Genomic DNA, 17779 nt, shown 5'->3' with positions numbered 1-17779 from the left:
AAATGAATGAGAACATATAATGTTTGTCCTTCTCTGATTGACTTACTTCACTCAGCATAATACCTTCCAGTTCCATCCACGTGGAAGCAAATGGTGGGTATTTGTCATTTCTAATGGCTGAGGAATATTCCATTGTATACTTAAACCACATCTTCTTTATCCATCATCTTTCAATGGACACCGAGGCTCCTTCCACAGTTTGGCTATTGTGGACATTGCTGCTAGAAACATCGGGGTGCAAGTGTCCTGGCGTTTCACTACATCTGTATCTTTGGAGTAAATCTCCAGCAGTGCAATTGCTGGGTCAAAGGGCAGGTCTATTTTCAACACTGAGGAACGTCCACACAATTTTCCAGAGTGGCTGCACCAGGTCACATTCCCACCAACAGTGTAAGAGGGTTCCCTTTTCTCCGCATCCTCTCCAACATTTGTTGTTTCCTGCCTTGTTAATGTTCCCAATTCTCACTGGTGTGAGGTGGTATCTCATTGTGGTTTTGATTTGTATTTCCCTGATGGCAAGTGATGCAGAGCATTTTCTCATGTGCATGTTGGCCATGTCTATGTCTTCCTCTGTGAGATTTCTCTTCATGTCTTTTGCCCATTTCATGATTGGATTGTTTGTTTCTCCTGTCTTAATATTTCTTATTTATTTTTTAAATTTTATTTATTCATTAGAGACACACAGAGAGAGGGGGAGGGGGCAGAGACACAGGCAGAAGGAGAAGCAGGCTTCATGCAGGGAGCCCGACATGGGACTCCATCCTGGGACTCAATCCCAGGTCTCCAGGATCATGCCCTGGGCTGAAGGCTGCGCTAAACTGCTGAGCCACCCAGGCTACCCAGTATTTCTTATTTTAAAACCAATATTTACCCTTTTATGTTTGTGGAAAGTGACGAACTAGTATCCATGTAGCAGAGAATTTTTTTATCCACAGTGCTAGATATCTCTGTGAGGGACAGTGCTATGGCTTGTGAGGTTAGCTTGCTTGTAATAGAGAGGTCCTAGAAATACTTTAGCAGCTGGGTTGAGCAGGTAATAATAAGTAGTGCCTCATGCACGGATCTTTGCAGATCCAAAGGAACCACTATAGTGTTCTCCCTCTGTTACGTTGTCATTAGTTTTCTGATTGGTCCTTCTAGTTACTCTTAGAAGCAGTGATTTGGTAGCAAATGGCCTTGTCCATTAAGACCCTGGGTTTGGTTTGTTTGTTTTGGTTTTACTGTGTGTGTGTGTGTGTGTGTGTGTGTGTGTGTGTGTCTCAATAAATTGCTAGTTATTGCCTAAAAGCTCATAAAATGAGGGGCGCTTGGGTGGCCGAGTTGGTTAAGTGTCTGCCTTTGCCTCAGGTCATGATCCCAGGGTCTTGGGAACAAGCCCTATGTCAGGCTCCCTGCTCAGTGGGCAGTCTTCTTCTCCCTTTCCCTTTGCCCCTGCCCCTCCTTACTCTCTTTCTATTCCAAATAAATAAATGAAATCTTAAAAAAAAAAAAAACAACTTGAAAATGACTAATTTCTCGTTTGTTTTAGCACGTGATCCTCCTTCTGTCATTGTAGTCTTTAACCTATTCTAGTCAGAAGATAATAAATATTCCTATAATGATTTGTGACTCTTAATTGAGACGTTATTGAGGTAATAAAAAATACCACTATTTCAGTAAATTATGTTATAACTAGCATAAGTATGAACATAAAGGACATTCTACTTAAGACAGTTAGCAGGGCAGCCCAGGTGGCTCAGCGGTTTAGCGCCGCCTGCAGCCCAGGGCCTGATCCTAGAGACCCAGGATGGACTCCCACTCAGGCTCCCTGCATGGAGCCTGCTTCTCCCTCTGCCTGTGTCTCTGCCTCTCTTTCTCTCTCTGTGTCTCATGAATAAGTAAGTAAAATCTTAAACAAAAAAAAAAAAAGAAAGAAAGAAAGAAAGAAAAAGCGTACTAGATGTTCCCTGATACAGTACAGGCAGGCATTAATATTTCTTGAACAGAATTTGATGAGCTTGACCATAGAAAAGAGAGACAGAAATATAAGAGGTATATTTCTGGAGGCTATCATAAATCAGAAATAATATTTTGAAGTCAAAACTTCATTCTGTAAAGAAATTTTGCATGCTTACATATCTTATATGCTGTGAATTGTGTTATAAATGTATTATATACATATTAGGTTGTATGAAGTTGGAACACTCTGTAAGACCTAGCTCTATTGTATAATTATGGTGTATTTCCCATAAATAAAGATATATGTAAGTTGATCTCACTTTATCTACCTCAAGTTACAAAGGTGTTCTCAAACTTGAAGTTTCTCTAATGTTTTTGACAGAAGCAAATATAAATCATTTTTGGAAGAAAACACTTTCATCCCAGGCTTCATGCAGCTGGGTGGCTCAGTCATTTAAACATCTGACTCTTGATCTCAGAGTTGGGAGTTCAAGCCCCGCACTGGGCTCCATGAATGAATGAATGCTAAGTATAAGTTTAAAACATACATAGTATATGAAGTCTCTAATCTTTTATTAAGCTGCAGAAGTGGCATGATTTTTTAAATTACTTATTCATTGCTTTCATTGCATAAAAGATGTTAGATTTACCTCTCACATTTATTTATTGATGGATGAGGAAATCCCTTTTTCTCCAAATTTCTCTTTATCAAGTATTTTTTTTTAATCACTATTCTCTCCTTTGCTTCTCTCTACTGTGCTATTTGTGTGTTAACATTTTTTACATATTTCTTCTGTAGCTCTTGTCCCTTTTCATCGTAATCATTAATTTCCATGCCCTCCCCCCCACCAGCTTCATTTCTCTGTCAGGATAGGAGTTACTAGTTACTTTTATTTGTCTCTGGCCTTTAGCAAAGGGAAGGGACTGGGTACAAGTAGACACTCATATGAATGAATGCTCAATAAAGAATAATACATGTTATATTAATGTCACTGTATTTGAGGGAATCTCTTTGAAAAAAAACGAGTGCTTTCTTTGTATCTATTTCTTTTGGTTCACTAAATGTCCAAGAAAGGCCTAATTATTTAAGTACTCCAACTGAAGAAGCAGGAAACTCTCAAATAAATATTCTTCTGATGTAGAGGTAAAACATTCCAACAATTTACTTCTGTGTCTGGTAGCTCCATGTGTTCAAAGATGAAATGTTTTGTCTCAAGTTTCTAAGAGAATATCAAAATATGAAAAGTACCTAAATTGATGTAGAGGTGAAAATGAGTAATGAATCTTGACATTGCTTTAAAAAAGAATTTATTTGAGAGAGATCACACACAAGTGGGAGGGAGGGGCAGAGGAAGAAGCAGACTCCTGTCTGAGCAAGAAGCCCGAAATAGGGCTCGATCCCAGGACCCTGAAATCGTGACCAGAGCCCAAGGTAGACACTTAACTGACTGACATCACAGATTGCTGATTTTCAGCTCAATGATTATTTGTCCAGCTGAGCCATCCAGGTACCTCTGACATTGATTTCTTAAACTACTTTGAGAAGAGGTTAAAATTGGATTAGATTTTACAGCTCTGAAATTTTCCTGCTAAAAACTGTTCTGATGATGTTTCATCTTTTAAGGATGTGATTATAGATGAGAATTAATTATTCCTATTGTCATATTCTTGTTTCATTTCCATGCTTTGTATTATTTTGTGAGAGCCTTCTTCTGACATGCCTATCTTTGAGGCTAACCTCCTGAGATTGTGTAGATTAAACTGACCTTTTAAGGCAGTTTCTTAAAATGAACTTATTTCTTGGTTCTTGTTTGTTTGTGTATTTATTGTGAAGACAAACATTTTTGAAATAGGCAGCCTTGGACAGCCATATTGCCCATCCGTGAGAGCGCAGGCAGCCCTAGTTTTGCATGACTCAGTGGCATGCTCAATTTCAGTAACCACAGTTTAATAACACCAGTCCCCCAACAACATGGATCATTTTAGTTACTAAGATTTATTGTTAACTGTAAAGAGTTGCACAGAGTAGAGTCTTTGCTGTTAGCTTTTTCAGCCTGCAAATCACTGTGTAAATAATAGATGTGTATGGTGGTCTGTGACCAACTGGCTTTTTTAAAAGTCTGTAAGTGAGAGGCATCTGGGTGACTCAGTGGTTGAGCATTGACCTTTGGCTCACACAGTGATCCCTGGGGTCCTGGGATTGAGTCCCACATTGGGCTCTCCACAGGGAGCCTGCTTCTCCCTCTGCCTGTGTCTCTGTCTCTCTGTATGTGTCTCTCATGAATAAATAAATAAAATATTAAAAAAGTCTGTCAGTGATTGGTTACTATGCATGTGTTGGTCAGTTCACAGCCAGCAAAGCAAGTAGTTATGTTGCTTCTTTGTCTGCCAGTGGCAAACGTACATGACATTTTATAAAAATGTATAATTTAAAGAGAGTATTGGCCAATAAAGATGAAAATTGAGCAAAGGCAAAAAAAAAGTGATAACGCCAGAAGTGAAATTCAGTTCAAGTGTAAATGAGATTATGGAAGAAAAAGCCAACTGTGTGCATGTTAACACTGCCTCTGTTTAGCAGACTCCAGCTATGCAGCCAGAGGAACTTACATCAGTTTCCCTCGTTTTAGGCTTTGCACTTTAAGTATTGTGCAGTATCTCCAAGACTTCCTTTAGTATGATTTCTTGTGCCAGTGTCTCTTTCTCTGGGACATCCTTATCCTGTCCATCCAACCACACTCCTCACTATGTCCATAAACTCACCATTACTAAGTTTAGAAAGGAATGTGGCAGGGTGCTGAGGCATGGAAAAGATTCTCATTCTGTATTGTAAGCTATATGACAAGAAAATAAAGCACTGTTCAAACTATTCTTATAAATTTATTACAATGAAAACTTTAATTCTCCAGGTTTTAAATTACAATATACTAAATACAGATTAGTTTTACAGTTTCATTTCCCTATGTGACAATAAGAGTGTTTAGTGTTTTTTGATAGAGACGAAAATTACTTTTCGTATGTTTGTGTCAACTTATACTACCATCAAAGGTTCAGGGCAATCTGTTAGTGCTCTCTGCTGGTGCCTTGTTCTGTTTGCCATCATTTACCTGTTTGTTGAAGCTCTTCCTCTGATGGCTCCCTATTTTGATGGATATAGATACACTTAGGTTTTTGGTTTCCTAAGAAAAAAGCTTCACCTAGACCCTGTTGTGTTTGAAACCCACTAAACTCTTGCTCTCTCTTCCTTTACCCTCATTTTCTTCTGAAATAAATTAGACCTGCTGATTCAGTTTGCCATTTCCTTTCTCTTTAGTTCTTGTAGTCAGTTGACATTAGGCACCTCGAGGACAAAGGTCATGTGTGTTTTACTACTGAGTATCCAGTACCTAACCTGGTGACTGGCATATATGGTCAATACTTGATATGTTTTATTTGAGGGAGTGAGTTCAAAAATGCCCGTACCCAGCATCCACCCTGTCCCATTTACTCATTCCTCTTGTTTCTATTATCTCTTTAGCTTGGCTTTTGGGAAACACCGCTCTACCTGTCCCCACTACATCCATTCCCCTTTGCATATTCTTTGTTCTAGCTAAAGTAGGCTGCTCATTCATTTGCTGCCTTCCACTTCTTCCTTCAGACATCCTGATTCTGGCCTTCCTCCTAGAAGTTTGCTCCATCATCATCACCTATCATGTCACACCATCATTTTCCCCTTTCAGAGCCCCGCCTAAGGACTTTCTCCATGAAGTCTTCTCTGATCCTCTCTCCAACCACTGCAACTTTTCTCCTTCTTTAAACAACCGTGGAACTGCAGCTGCCTCCTTGGACCTGCCAAATATGAGCCATTTATGCTGTTATATTTATCTTTTGCCACACAAATAGAAGCTCCCTGAGGTATCTCTCCGTTCTTTCCTGTGCATAGTTGTCTTTACACATAGTTGGTACTGAATGCATAGTTTGTTGGATTTTCCTGCAAAGCAAGACTCCAGGGAGCTATCAAGGGAACTCCATTTCAGTAAAAATGTTGAGAGTTGTTCTCTGGATTTTTTTTTTCTCTCTCTCTCTAATTTTCAAATAAAAATTCTATTTGGTGTATCTACTTATTTTAAAATGTCAAAGGCCACAAGAGTGGAGAATGAGAAAGTGGCAAAATGTTAGAGCTAGGAAGATTTTTAGAGATCCATGTAGTCCAGCTCTTTGATTGTATAAGTGAGTAATCTGATGTCTAGACTATTGTAAGTGATCTCCCCCAAGTTGTACAACCAGTTTGTGGTGATGTTTGGGCCCACATTGGAGTTACCCAGCCCTATCTAGTGCCTGTTCCCACGAGCAGCTGTGGGGCACGGGGCCTATGAGGATATTGTTTAGGTTTATGTAAACTATATAAAGGAAGCATCTAATATTCTCATGTTGCCTTTTATGGATTAACAAATAAGAAATTGAATCTCTGAATAGATTTTATTCCTCTCTCCTTTCCTTAATTAGTTCAGAATTCTCTGACTGGATTCATTTGCATCAACTGGGAAGTTTTTGGAAACATTTTCAATGGCACAGATTTGTTTGCTAACACTTGAATAAACTTTTTCTTGAACTATAACATACATACAGAAAAATGCACAAAGCGTAGCCATGCAGTTTGAATTTTTCACAAAGCACATGTATCCATGTGACCTGTACCCATATCAGGAAACAGAGCAGCACCGGCAAGTTTAGAAACATTTGACTAAATAAAAGGATTTTGAAGCTATATAATTTTCTTTTTTCTCTCTACAGGTATTGTCAGTCTGTGTGTTAACAACAATTCTTGGTTGTATATTTGGTTTGAAACCAAGCTGTGCCAAAGAAGGTAATTACCACAGTAATGAGTGTGCGTGCCTGTGTACATATGTGCACATGTACTGCTACTTAGACTTCTTCAGAATGTGATTGAGAAAAGTGTTATGTCCTGATCTGTGGGTACTCCGTAGTTACTGCAGATTTCATGCTGGTTTGAGCCTTCTTGAAGTTTCATTATTATTATTATTATAGCTATAATATTGTATTTACTTGCAAAACTTCATCCTAAAACAACAAACAGGGGCTATGACCAAAAAAATTAACCAAAGAGAAAACCACCAAACAACAAAAAATAAATTAAGAACGGTGAAGCAAATAGGCAAATATGGCCTAGAGATTCTGGTGGTGTGCCCCTGGAGCCCTCTCCCTCACTTTCTCCAGGGACTCCTAGGACACTCTTTTTTTCACAAGGAGTTAGTTACTGAAGCAGCCCTACAGGGGGTTACTAGGTAATCACTTAGCATCATTGGGCAACCAGAAACTTAATGGTTACACGCCCTTTCGGCTTTTAAAATTGTTGGCCTTGGTGGTCAAAAGCTACAATTATTCCTTTTTTTCTCTTGGATTTGCATTATTTTACAATGGATTTTTTTTTCTCACTATCCTCATTTTTTTAGTAATCTAATGAAAACCTATCTTTTTTGACATATCTAGTAACAATTAAAACATAAAATTAAAAAAAAAACCATAAAATTATTGTTCTTAATAAAAAATTTTCCTTTCATATCCACCATTTATCCATTTAACAAAAACTTGCTAGTACTAACTATAGTCAAGCACCTTGTAGGGTGCTGGGCAAAATCCACATGTGGTCTTTGTTCTTAAGAACCTGGTAGCCTGGGATCCCAGGGTGGCTCAGTGGTTTAGCGCCTGCATTTGGCCCAGGGCGTGACTCTGGGGTCCCGGGATTGAGTCCTCTGTCGGGCTCCCTTCATGGAGCCTACTTCTCCCTCTGCCTGTGTGTCTGCCTCTTTCTATGTGTCTTTCATGAATAAATAAAATTTAAAAATAAATAAATAAATAAAAAATCTTAAAAAAAAGAAGCTGGTAGTGTAGTATGACACTGGGATATTAACCAAATACTCTGGTTCAAATGGAATTAAGTGATGGAGTGGAAGGACAAGGTTTTATACAAGCTTCAAACAAGGAAATCAGACCTTGACTGGGGAGTTTGGGCACCAGGCTGGATCTGAAGGTGAAATGGGTATTTTGGATGATGATGGGAGGGGCAGTCTTGCAGAACATTCGCACATGGACATTACTTCTTTTATATACCAAGACTGGGGGGGGAGTTAAGTCAGACATTCTTTCTCTTTCTGAAATGCTCAGATAATCACTTTTAAAATCTTATCTCACAAAACAAAAAACAAAACAGAAAACAAAACAAAAAAACAAACTTTACCTCACGTTTTGAGATTTTAGAGAACTTTATGGCTGTGTAAGCCAAACTTCTCAGAGCATAACACATTCAGAACAAGTCCTTATTCTGACTTTTCTTTACCGTGCCATAAGGATTTAAATCTTATCAGCCCCAGTTGGGTTTGTAATAAATTTTAAAAGTCCCTTTTTCTATGGCAAGAGATAAAATCAAAACTCTATGCCTTCTGTTGTGCCACTTCCTATGTATATTTATGAAAATATTCTTAGGTAACTTTATTCCCCCAATCTGTGTTTTCTAAGGTAGGATTTGATTTTATTTTAGGTATATTAGTTGATGTTTGCTTTGTGTTTCTATGATCAGAAACCTCTAACTTGTTATTCAATATTTTCAGTTAAAAGTTGCAAAGGTCGTTGTTTTGAGAGAACGTTTGGGAACTGCCGCTGTGATGTTGCTTGTGTTGACCTTGGAAACTGCTGTCTGGATTACCAGGAGACGTGCATAGAACCAGGTAAATAAAAATGTTCAGGGCAAAAGATGGGGCCATCGGCATTTAGTAAAAGATCAAAGAAAAGTTCTGCATCTTTTAGGTATGTGATTTATCTAACTCATTTGAGATTTTTAAAAATTTGGCCTTGGTATTCGTTAGAGAAAAAATTTCATGTGTTTTGCCTTTGTTCAACACTTTAGGGCTAGCAAAACTGTGCTTGTTTTTAATGTACGCTGAAAGCCAACATAATCTAATTTGCACTTAAACTAACCTAAGGTTGCTTGAAATATATGAATCTTTTCAGTGTGGGCTCATTAAAACACAGTTCTTAGAAGGCCACTTCTTTTTATTGAAGTATATAGTTGACAGAATGTTACATTAGTTTCAAGTATATGTAGATGTCTACTTATACTTCAAAATAAAACCATCAGAAGATGTGAATTTTCTCAGTTTGATTTGGATTTCTCTACATCTGACATGGGTATTTAATATTTAAATGAGAATAAACCAGATTGAGCTTAAATTTCAGAACCCTGAAAATGGCTGGTGGAAAAAAGCCAAGAAAGATCCATATATGATGTGATAATAATAATATTTGTCCATGTTTCAAAATGATGAAATTCTGGGTTCTTTTAGTGACATAATAACAATTACTGCTTGCATATTTTCTATTAGTTCAGATCGACCACTGCGGTGGCAGATTCTGTGAGTAACTATAAGTTATGAAAGAGCTCATTGTGTCTCATGGATTGTTCTCCAGAAGAGATGCATTGTGTGTCCACTTTAGATGTATTCAATTTGGACCATAACATGGATTTTGTTGTTGTTTGTTTCTAGAACGCATATGGACATGCAGCAAGTTCAGGTGTGGTGAGAAAAGGTTGTCCAGAAGCCTTTGCTCCTGTTCAGATGACTGCAGGGACAAGGGTGACTGCTGCGTCAACTATAGTTCTGTATGCCTAGGTGAGGTTTCAAATGCCCATCTGGTTCCACAGCAGCCGGACATCCCCCTACATGGTGGCGGGGTTTTGCATAGGTGTGGTTTTTTTTACATTAGGAGCCATATTTATTGACCAACTATGGTTAGCTGAAAAAATACTTTATTAAAGAAAAATTCAAACATGAGTAGAGTATGCAAAGAATCTTGTACCTATCAATCAGTTGAAGAATTGCTATTATCTACGCACAGCAAATCTCATTCTATCTATAGTTACTCACTCTGCCGCTACAACCCCTTCATGTTATTTTGATATTAGCTATACATTTAATGATGCCTTGTGGAAAGAGGACTTCTGCAGTCCTGGCTGACTATCATGTCCCACGTTGCCTCGTAGTAAATGAGGACAGTGTCTGCCACGTATTGAAAGAATAGATGTGAAATTACTGCCCATGATTGTAGGGTATTATGTAAACTGATGCTATTGTGATGTCTTGTCCAAGTGTTACAGGATTCTTTGAAATTAATATGAAGGGAACTAAGACATCAAGGATTTAGTACTAAAATATACTAAAATATGTTGGGTGGATAAAAGGAGGGCTATAAATTTTGGCTAAAAATATTAACAACTAAAGAATGAAAAAGATGCCTTTAAGTTCTCACAAATTCAGTAATGTGTTGTAGTCTTGCAATTATACATTTTTTTCTTCCTGGTATCAACTGGCTCTTATTTTGTTTTTTGTTTTTTCTTTTTGCTTTTTTTCCATAGGCTCTTATTTTGCTTTCTATATTTGTTGTATTTCCCTAAAATCATGCCACATATTACCTATATATCTGGTTTATTTTGTTTTGGAATCTGTCATTGCCTCACAAAATCACAATTATTGTTAACTGTTTAGTGTGTTCAACTTGTTTTATTTCTTGAAAATACTTTAGGAGAGAAAAGTTGGGTAGAAGAAACATGTGAGAGCATTGATGAGCCGCAGTGTCCAGCAGGGTAAGATATATTCTAAGATACTATTCTTTTAAGGTACTATTTTTTTTTCTCTTTCCAAGTTGAGAAGATAATAATTCATTTTTGGTTCATTAAATGTTTTTAGTCAGGCCTTGTGTCAGGCACTGATGGTGTAGAGTTGACTATGGAATGACCTCCCCCCTCTGGAAGCTCATAGAAAAAGAGAGGCCATGACTTTAGGTTTTAGTGTTTGTAAGCATTGAGTGGAAATCTTTTGTCCTTCTACTTGGGAAGGAAGGCTTTTTACTTTCATTTGTAGCTTTAAGAGTTAAACCTTTAGCAAATTACTTTATAGCTTCCTTTTTATTTTTGTATTTTGGCTCACATAAATTTTGGGAATAAGCAATGTGTCTATCAGAGAATATTACATAATTTTTATAATTCAGGGATCACTGGGTGGCTCAGCGGTTTAACGCCTGCCTTCAGCCCAAGGCGTGATCCTGGAGTCCTGGGATCAAGTCCCACATCAGCCTCCCTGCATCGAGCCTGCTTCTCCTTCTGCCTGTGTCTCTGCCTCCCTCTCTCTCTCTCTCTCTCTCTCTTTCTGTGTCTCTCATGAATGAATAAGTAAAATCTTAATTTTTTTTTATAATTCATATTTGTTCTTTTTGTCCTTAAAGTATTTTGCACAGTCTTATGTGTACTAGGTAGGTCATTGAAACAATTTGTGTGGAATTCAAAGGGGGGAGTTTTATGAAGATGTTAGATATATTTATCTTGGCTCCACTTGAGATCTATTACCTCATATAATTTGAATTATTCATCTTCAGAAATACATTTTTACCTTTTTAAAATAATGATATTTTTCCAAAGGATGAAAATTTTAAAACTGTAGTTTTAGCTTACGTTGTTTGTGTATATAATTTATCTTTGCTTTATACAATGTATTTTTTTCCTTTGGGATGAGAGAGTACATTTTTTTGGAAACAACAGTAATAGCAGGTGCAAAAACTAAACCCTAACCAAAAGATTAAAACAGAAGAGACTTTTTTCAAAGGGAACTCTCTTATACCTTAAGCTGTCTTTTAAGTCCAAGGTATATTGGAAAATTTAGATTTAGTGAATTTTGAATCTTTCATTCCCTTCACATATTGATCATTATTTTTGATTTGTAATGTCAATCTTTTTAGTGGATCTTTTTAGTGGAAAAAAAATTCCTTTCTTTACAATAAGATTGTAATTTAGAACATGTGTTATTATACTGGAAGTTATACCAGTATATTTATCTGGTGGCACAAGAAACTTCTATTTTATGTTGCTTGAATACAAATGATTTTATACAGTTCTGGACTATTGAGACCCTATGTAGCTGATTCTGGAATCTTCTAACTGAGCTATGGTGTAAGTAGTTCTCAAATCTCTCTACAAAATAGTAGTATCTTTCAAATTTAGTAAATTTAAAAACTAAATATTATATATAATTTATCTGATATAAGGTACCATATATTAGATTCACATAGAAACAATGTCAGGAAGTGGTTGCTCAGGAAAAAACTTAATGGAAGCAAAAACATAATTTAGAAAAATCCTATTTATTAATATTTATATTCCTACAAATTGGGAAAATATTATTATATTTTAGTAGCATTTGGCCCAGTTTTTGGAATAGCAGGGACTGTGAATGATATTCTCAATACGGTGGCTCAAAATGGTAGAAGTGTTTGAGAAATAGTATTTGATGATGTATGTATATATCATATATATATGTTATGGAATGTATAGGCACATATATGATATAAATGTAAAATCTCCTTTATAAGGGTGCTTGCTGAGCTTGTTTACTTTAGATTACAAAATGATCTCAGGGAGAAGTCTTCATTGGACTTTTGCCAAAGAAGGAGAAGAACTGTCATTGGATGTGTGTGTGTTCCTTCTGCTTCTTCATACATTTGTTTCTTTTCTTTCTCATTACCCAGGTTTGAAATGCCTCCTACCCTCTTATTTTCCTTGGATGGCTTCAGGGCAGAATATTTACACACTTGGGGTGGCCTTCTTCCTGTTATTAGCAAACTAAGTGAGTAACTTTGGAGTTCCCTGTTGGAGGTGTCACCGTTTTCAGTGAACTAGATGAAGCAGACAGTGGTTTTGTTTTGTTTTGTTTTGTTTTGTTTTGTTTTGGAAAAGTACTGGCAGAATGTGTTTTACCAAACATCTCTATTGCGAAGTAGTTGAACCTGATGATAAGGAGCTAGTTTCCAATATTGTAATTACTTTGAAGCTGCCTTTTAAATACTTCTAAGATAATACAGTTATGTGTATACACACACACACACACACACACACACACACACACATACATACATACATTTAGATCTCTATAGGCATGTATGTATTTTTTCTTAGAATTTTTGGGTTCATTTTGTGGAAAAATAATAATTATTACATTTTAAAATAGAATTTCAAAAACTGAAAGTATTTCTGATATCATTCTAGTTATGTAGACACTGAATATTTCCCAGTTATCCTATAGTATCATGTAGCATCCTTCCAAATTTCTTTGCCTCATACAAAGCCTTTAATGATTGTCCTATAAGTTATTGATGCAATAGTAGAATGGTCTTTTCTTGGTATTAATGCTAAAGTTTTAAATCAAGTTAACCCCCAGTTTTATGGGTACCATTTATATCATCATTGTTAATTGAAAAAGGAAAAAAATTGCTTATGGGTCTAAAAATTATGGAAATTTGCTCATTATCGGTGATCAATAGTTAAGCATTACAGTATAATACAAGACTGAAATAGAAGCAAATACAGTGATTTTAGTGTTCTGGAATTCTAAAATATTTATTAGACTCTTGAGTACTTGAGATTAGCTTAAACATTAAAATCACTCTCAGTAAATACACATGTGCATTTATTTTACTTTTATGACAAAATAATTTTGGGAAAACTTTTAAAATTCAGTTTTTAATTTCTACCTAGAAGAAAATAATTTTTATAAATAATCATTTGACATGAAAAAAGTCCATAGCAAAAAGCATGCATGGGCAAGGAAGGCTCTGTTCTTATCAGTTAGGCCCATGGGCTTTGAAGCTTGAATCTAGTCCTTTGCAACCATTAGGAGGAAAGATTGTGGCACCAAACATGGCATCTTGAGTTCAGAATTAAGGAGCTGTAGCTACCTATATGCGAAATTTGAAAAGAAATCAGTACACAATTAGCCTAAGCCCCAGCTTCGCATAATTGGGGAACATACTCTGTAATTCTGCACTGTTTGGAAGGCATTGAGATAGATCGACACATGCCAGTTCAGGAACATTTTTAGCAATGATGTACTGAAATGCTAGAATCATTAGTTTATGTGTTCTTTTTTCAATAGTAGAGGCAGGAGAAAAGGAGCATGACACCAAGGCTAAATCTGGAGCAGTCTGACTTCTGTGCTTTCTCTAGCTTAAAGCCAGAAGATATCTTTTATCTTTAGAGCCGTGTTGAGTTTGTCCAGAATTAGTTGGTTGTGGATTTTCAGATTGGGATACTGTCATCCCAGCTACTGTTTCACCCATGTTTTAATGTTGCAGATTTTGCTACCAGTAGAGTTTTTTTTTTTTTTTTTAAACTACCTCTTATAATTTAGGTATGTAAGCACCAAGTAATATCAGACAGAGATCTAGTAGGCATCCTCATTACAAGTGGTCCACCTAGAACTTAAGGTTATTGATGAGTATGGGATAATTATTTCAATGGCTTAATTATTTTGTTTGATATTTTTCTGAAAAAAATGAACTCTTAACATTGAATTTGAATCTACAGTGTTGCTTTATAAGTAGCCCTAAATTTTTATATGGTTATAAATTCCTCCTGGTTAATTTTTTAATACTATTTAGACTTATTGGTAGCAAAGCTAGATGATGTAAACCGATTATCAATTGTATTTAATAACAATCTTTAATTTTTTCCCTTATAGAAAACTGTGGAACATATACCAAAAACATGAGACCAGTATATCCAACAAAAACTTTTCCTAATCACTACAGCATTGTCACTGTAAGCTCCAAGTTTCAACTTTTGTATGTTCACAGAAGTGAAATGTAAATGTTACATTTTTCGAGGGAATAATTAGACATCAGATCAAAAAAGGATAACTTTTCCAATATGTAGTTAAGCAAGGAAACCTAGTCTTTGCTCTGCCACTACTGCTGCAGTTTGGGGAAGGACATTTTACCTTCTGGTCTCAATATTTCCATCTTGAAAAGAGGTGACTAAAGTCTCTGAGAAACGATTTCTTGACTTCCTTTTGCCTTTCCAATCATCTTGGTGTTTGAGTTTAAGCAATCACTTTGCCTGACTCTAGACAGGATTACAACCCTGTTTCTGTTTCAAAGTTTCCCAATTTAATTGGAGTCCAGAAAAAAAGTCAAATATATTAGGCATTAGGGTTGAAGCCAGAAAATTAATTCCTGAGGTTGTGTTAATGCAAGCTATTCTCAGACTCAACTAAAACAAAGTTTATTCTACAAAAATACTTTACTCAGCAATGTGAAAGGAAAATAGAACACTCTTAAAAATTGAAGAGGTTATAGGGATGCCTGGGTGGCACAGTTGGTTAAGTATCTGACTCTTGATTTCGGCTCAGATCATGATCTCAGTGTTGTGAGATCCAGCATGAGTTAGACTCTGTTCCTTGTGAAGTCTGCCTCTCCCTCTGCTCCTCTCCCTGCTTCTACTCTCTCTCTCTCTCTCTCATAAATAAATAAATAAATAAATAAATAAATAAATAAATAAATAAATAAATAAATAAAATCTTTAAAAACATTGGGGAGGCTGCCTATTTATCTAGATCCTCATCCATAGCATTCCTACTTATTACATAATTTAAAACACGAATATTATAAAACATCTTGAGTGGTTGATTGTGTTTTGACAATTCCATTTCTTTGTTTTTCTCTCCTTAACCTATGTTAAGTTTCTTGTAGCTTTAATTACCTGTTTCTCTTCGATGATTTTGTTCTCTGAATTTATTTAACACTAAAAACCTCACAACCTGCATAAAACTTGTTTTTATATTTTTTAGGGACTTTATCCAGAATCCCATGGCATAATTGACAATAAGATATATGATCCCAAAATGAATGCTTTCTTTGCACTTAAAAGTAAGGAGAAATTTAATCCTGAGTGGTACAAAGGAGAACCAGTGAGTTGTTTGTTTGTTCATTTTAGCTAATAAAATAGTTTTTTTAAGTTACTCTAATCTATTTCAATCACAGTTAAATAACAGATTTCCTGAAGCTTTTAATAACCTACATCATTTATCATATCTGTGGTCCTCCTTTTGGTGATGGAGATGAATGCTAATAATCCTAAATACAGCTTGTATCATTGTATAATGAGAGTAGTTTTATTTCATAGCTGGGTTGGGGAAATTCTGAACCATTTTTCTTTTCTGCTGATTCTACCTTCTTGTACTAGTAGTTTATAACTGTAGTCTGGGGGCCACATTTTGATCTACATATAACAAATTGTTTCCAAAGGAGGTAAACTTTGAATTCATTTATATATGCTAACTTAGAAGATTCTTTCTTGCAGTGATTTAGATGTGTTCATTGTATTTTTAAAAAAAATTGCCCCAGAAATTCTGTGGAGACTTTTTTGGATAGTCTCAATATTCCTCTTAGAAGGAAAAAGATCATGATGTTTAATTTTCAGGAAATAAATTCAAATTCTAGTACTGATATTTAAAATTATGTGACTTTAGGCAATTTTTGCTATAGCTTGGTTTTCTCATATTTATCCTGTAGATGATACAGTTAACTACCTCATGGGGTTATTGTGAGGATTATCTAAATTAATAATTGGGATGCTTATGGGGATATTATTTAGAACTATAATTGGCAGTAAGTACTTAATAAGTGTTAGTTATACAACAAATGTGTCAACAAATTAAACAGATGAATATTTGGGAATATTTCCTTCTTTCAAGGGGAGCCCATTAAGTAGGTAGGGTTAGGGCTCTGAAAGTTGCAGAGGTTTTCAACTGATGGTGTCTATATTTTTTTAGACTAATTTAATCTCTAATTATTTCATTTCATTTTGCTGCTATTCAGAGTCCTATTAAGTGATTACTTTATAGTCTCACTGCAGGAGCTTTCTAACCTCAAAAATATTGTAGCACTTGAGTGCATTGATGTCACATGAACACATACTTTCCTAACAGATGCACGGTTTTATAATTTTCTGAATTGCCTTCATTCTCTTCCCCAGATTTGGCTCACCACTAAATATCAAGGCCTGAAAAGTGGCACATTTTTTTGGCCAGGATCGGATGTGGAAATTAAAGGAATTCTCCCAGATATCTATAAAATGTATAATGGGTATGTATAGTTGTATTTTTTTTCAGAATAGCTTATTTGTTTTAAATCTCAGCTTCTCCTTGTTATCAAGTCTAAGTTCCAGCATTTCTGTGATGCGTTGGCTGAAAAATGAGAATGGTCAGAATAAGAACTCTATCTCAGCTACCTTTTAGGTGGAAGGTAAGTAAGTTTTGGATGCATGGATGGCCAGTAAAACTAGACAGTTTTTTTCTAGAGGTTTTCTAGAAAGTGCTGGTAATGTGTTGGAGTTTGCATTCAGATCTTTGGGCAGGAGTAAAAAATGAAGTTGTGGTGACTGACTCCAACTTTTATGTAAGAGTCACAAGTGAGTGAACTATCCAAGAGGTACCCTTTGTAGAATGTATCAACACATGGGTCATTCACCTGGAAGCAGTTACTGTCCTCAGAGAAATAATATCCTCAAGTAGATATAAGAAGAAAATTTTTATTTTTATTTATTCATTATTATTTTTTAAAGATTTGCTTATTTATTTGAGAGAGAGAATGTGAGCAGGGGGCAGGGGGAAATGGAGAGGAAGAGAGAGAGTCTCAAGCAGACTGAGTGGGGAGCCCTACATGGGGGCTCAACCTCATGACCCTGAGACCACAACCTGAGCCAAAATCAAGAGTCATATGCTTAATAGACTGTGCCACCCAGGAGCCCCAAGAAGCAAATTTTTAAACCCAGTTACAGTTCTCATATGTGTAAATCTTAACCTTTGTTCCTTTGTTGGGAAAAGAAATTTGAGTTTTCAAATAAAACTTTTACATTGTTTCAAACACAATGCATGGTATTATTTTAGTCTTTCAGTGTTATTTTGAGTAAGAAAAACACTGCCATTTTAAACTCAGACCATTGTCACAAATTGTTTCATTTTGC

General features: G+C 36.0%; 1 protein-coding gene across 1 annotated transcript in view; it reads left to right on the top strand.

The window, feature by feature from the left end:
- Positions 1–17779, top strand: part of ENPP1 (ectonucleotide pyrophosphatase/phosphodiesterase 1) — a 69198-nt gene that overhangs the window by 21271 nt on the left and 30148 nt on the right. Inside the window, exons 2-9 of the mRNA XM_072721009.1 lie at positions 6709–6781; positions 8544–8660; positions 9477–9602; positions 10513–10573; positions 12508–12605; positions 14496–14575; positions 15603–15722; positions 16790–16899. Coding sequence (XP_072577110.1) covers positions 6709–6781; positions 8544–8660; positions 9477–9602; positions 10513–10573; positions 12508–12605; positions 14496–14575; positions 15603–15722; positions 16790–16899 — 785 coding nt within the window. The remainder of the gene's footprint in view (positions 1–6708; positions 6782–8543; positions 8661–9476; positions 9603–10512; positions 10574–12507; positions 12606–14495; positions 14576–15602; positions 15723–16789; positions 16900–17779) is intronic.

Source organism: Vulpes vulpes, chromosome 1 (assembly GCF_048418805.1).
Source record: "Vulpes vulpes isolate BD-2025 chromosome 1, VulVul3, whole genome shotgun sequence".
In the NCBI taxonomy this organism is placed as follows: Eukaryota; Metazoa; Chordata; class Mammalia; order Carnivora; family Canidae; genus Vulpes; species Vulpes vulpes.
The sequence above is the reverse complement of the archived record's forward strand: the minus strand, read 5'-3'. Positions and strand labels throughout refer to the sequence as shown.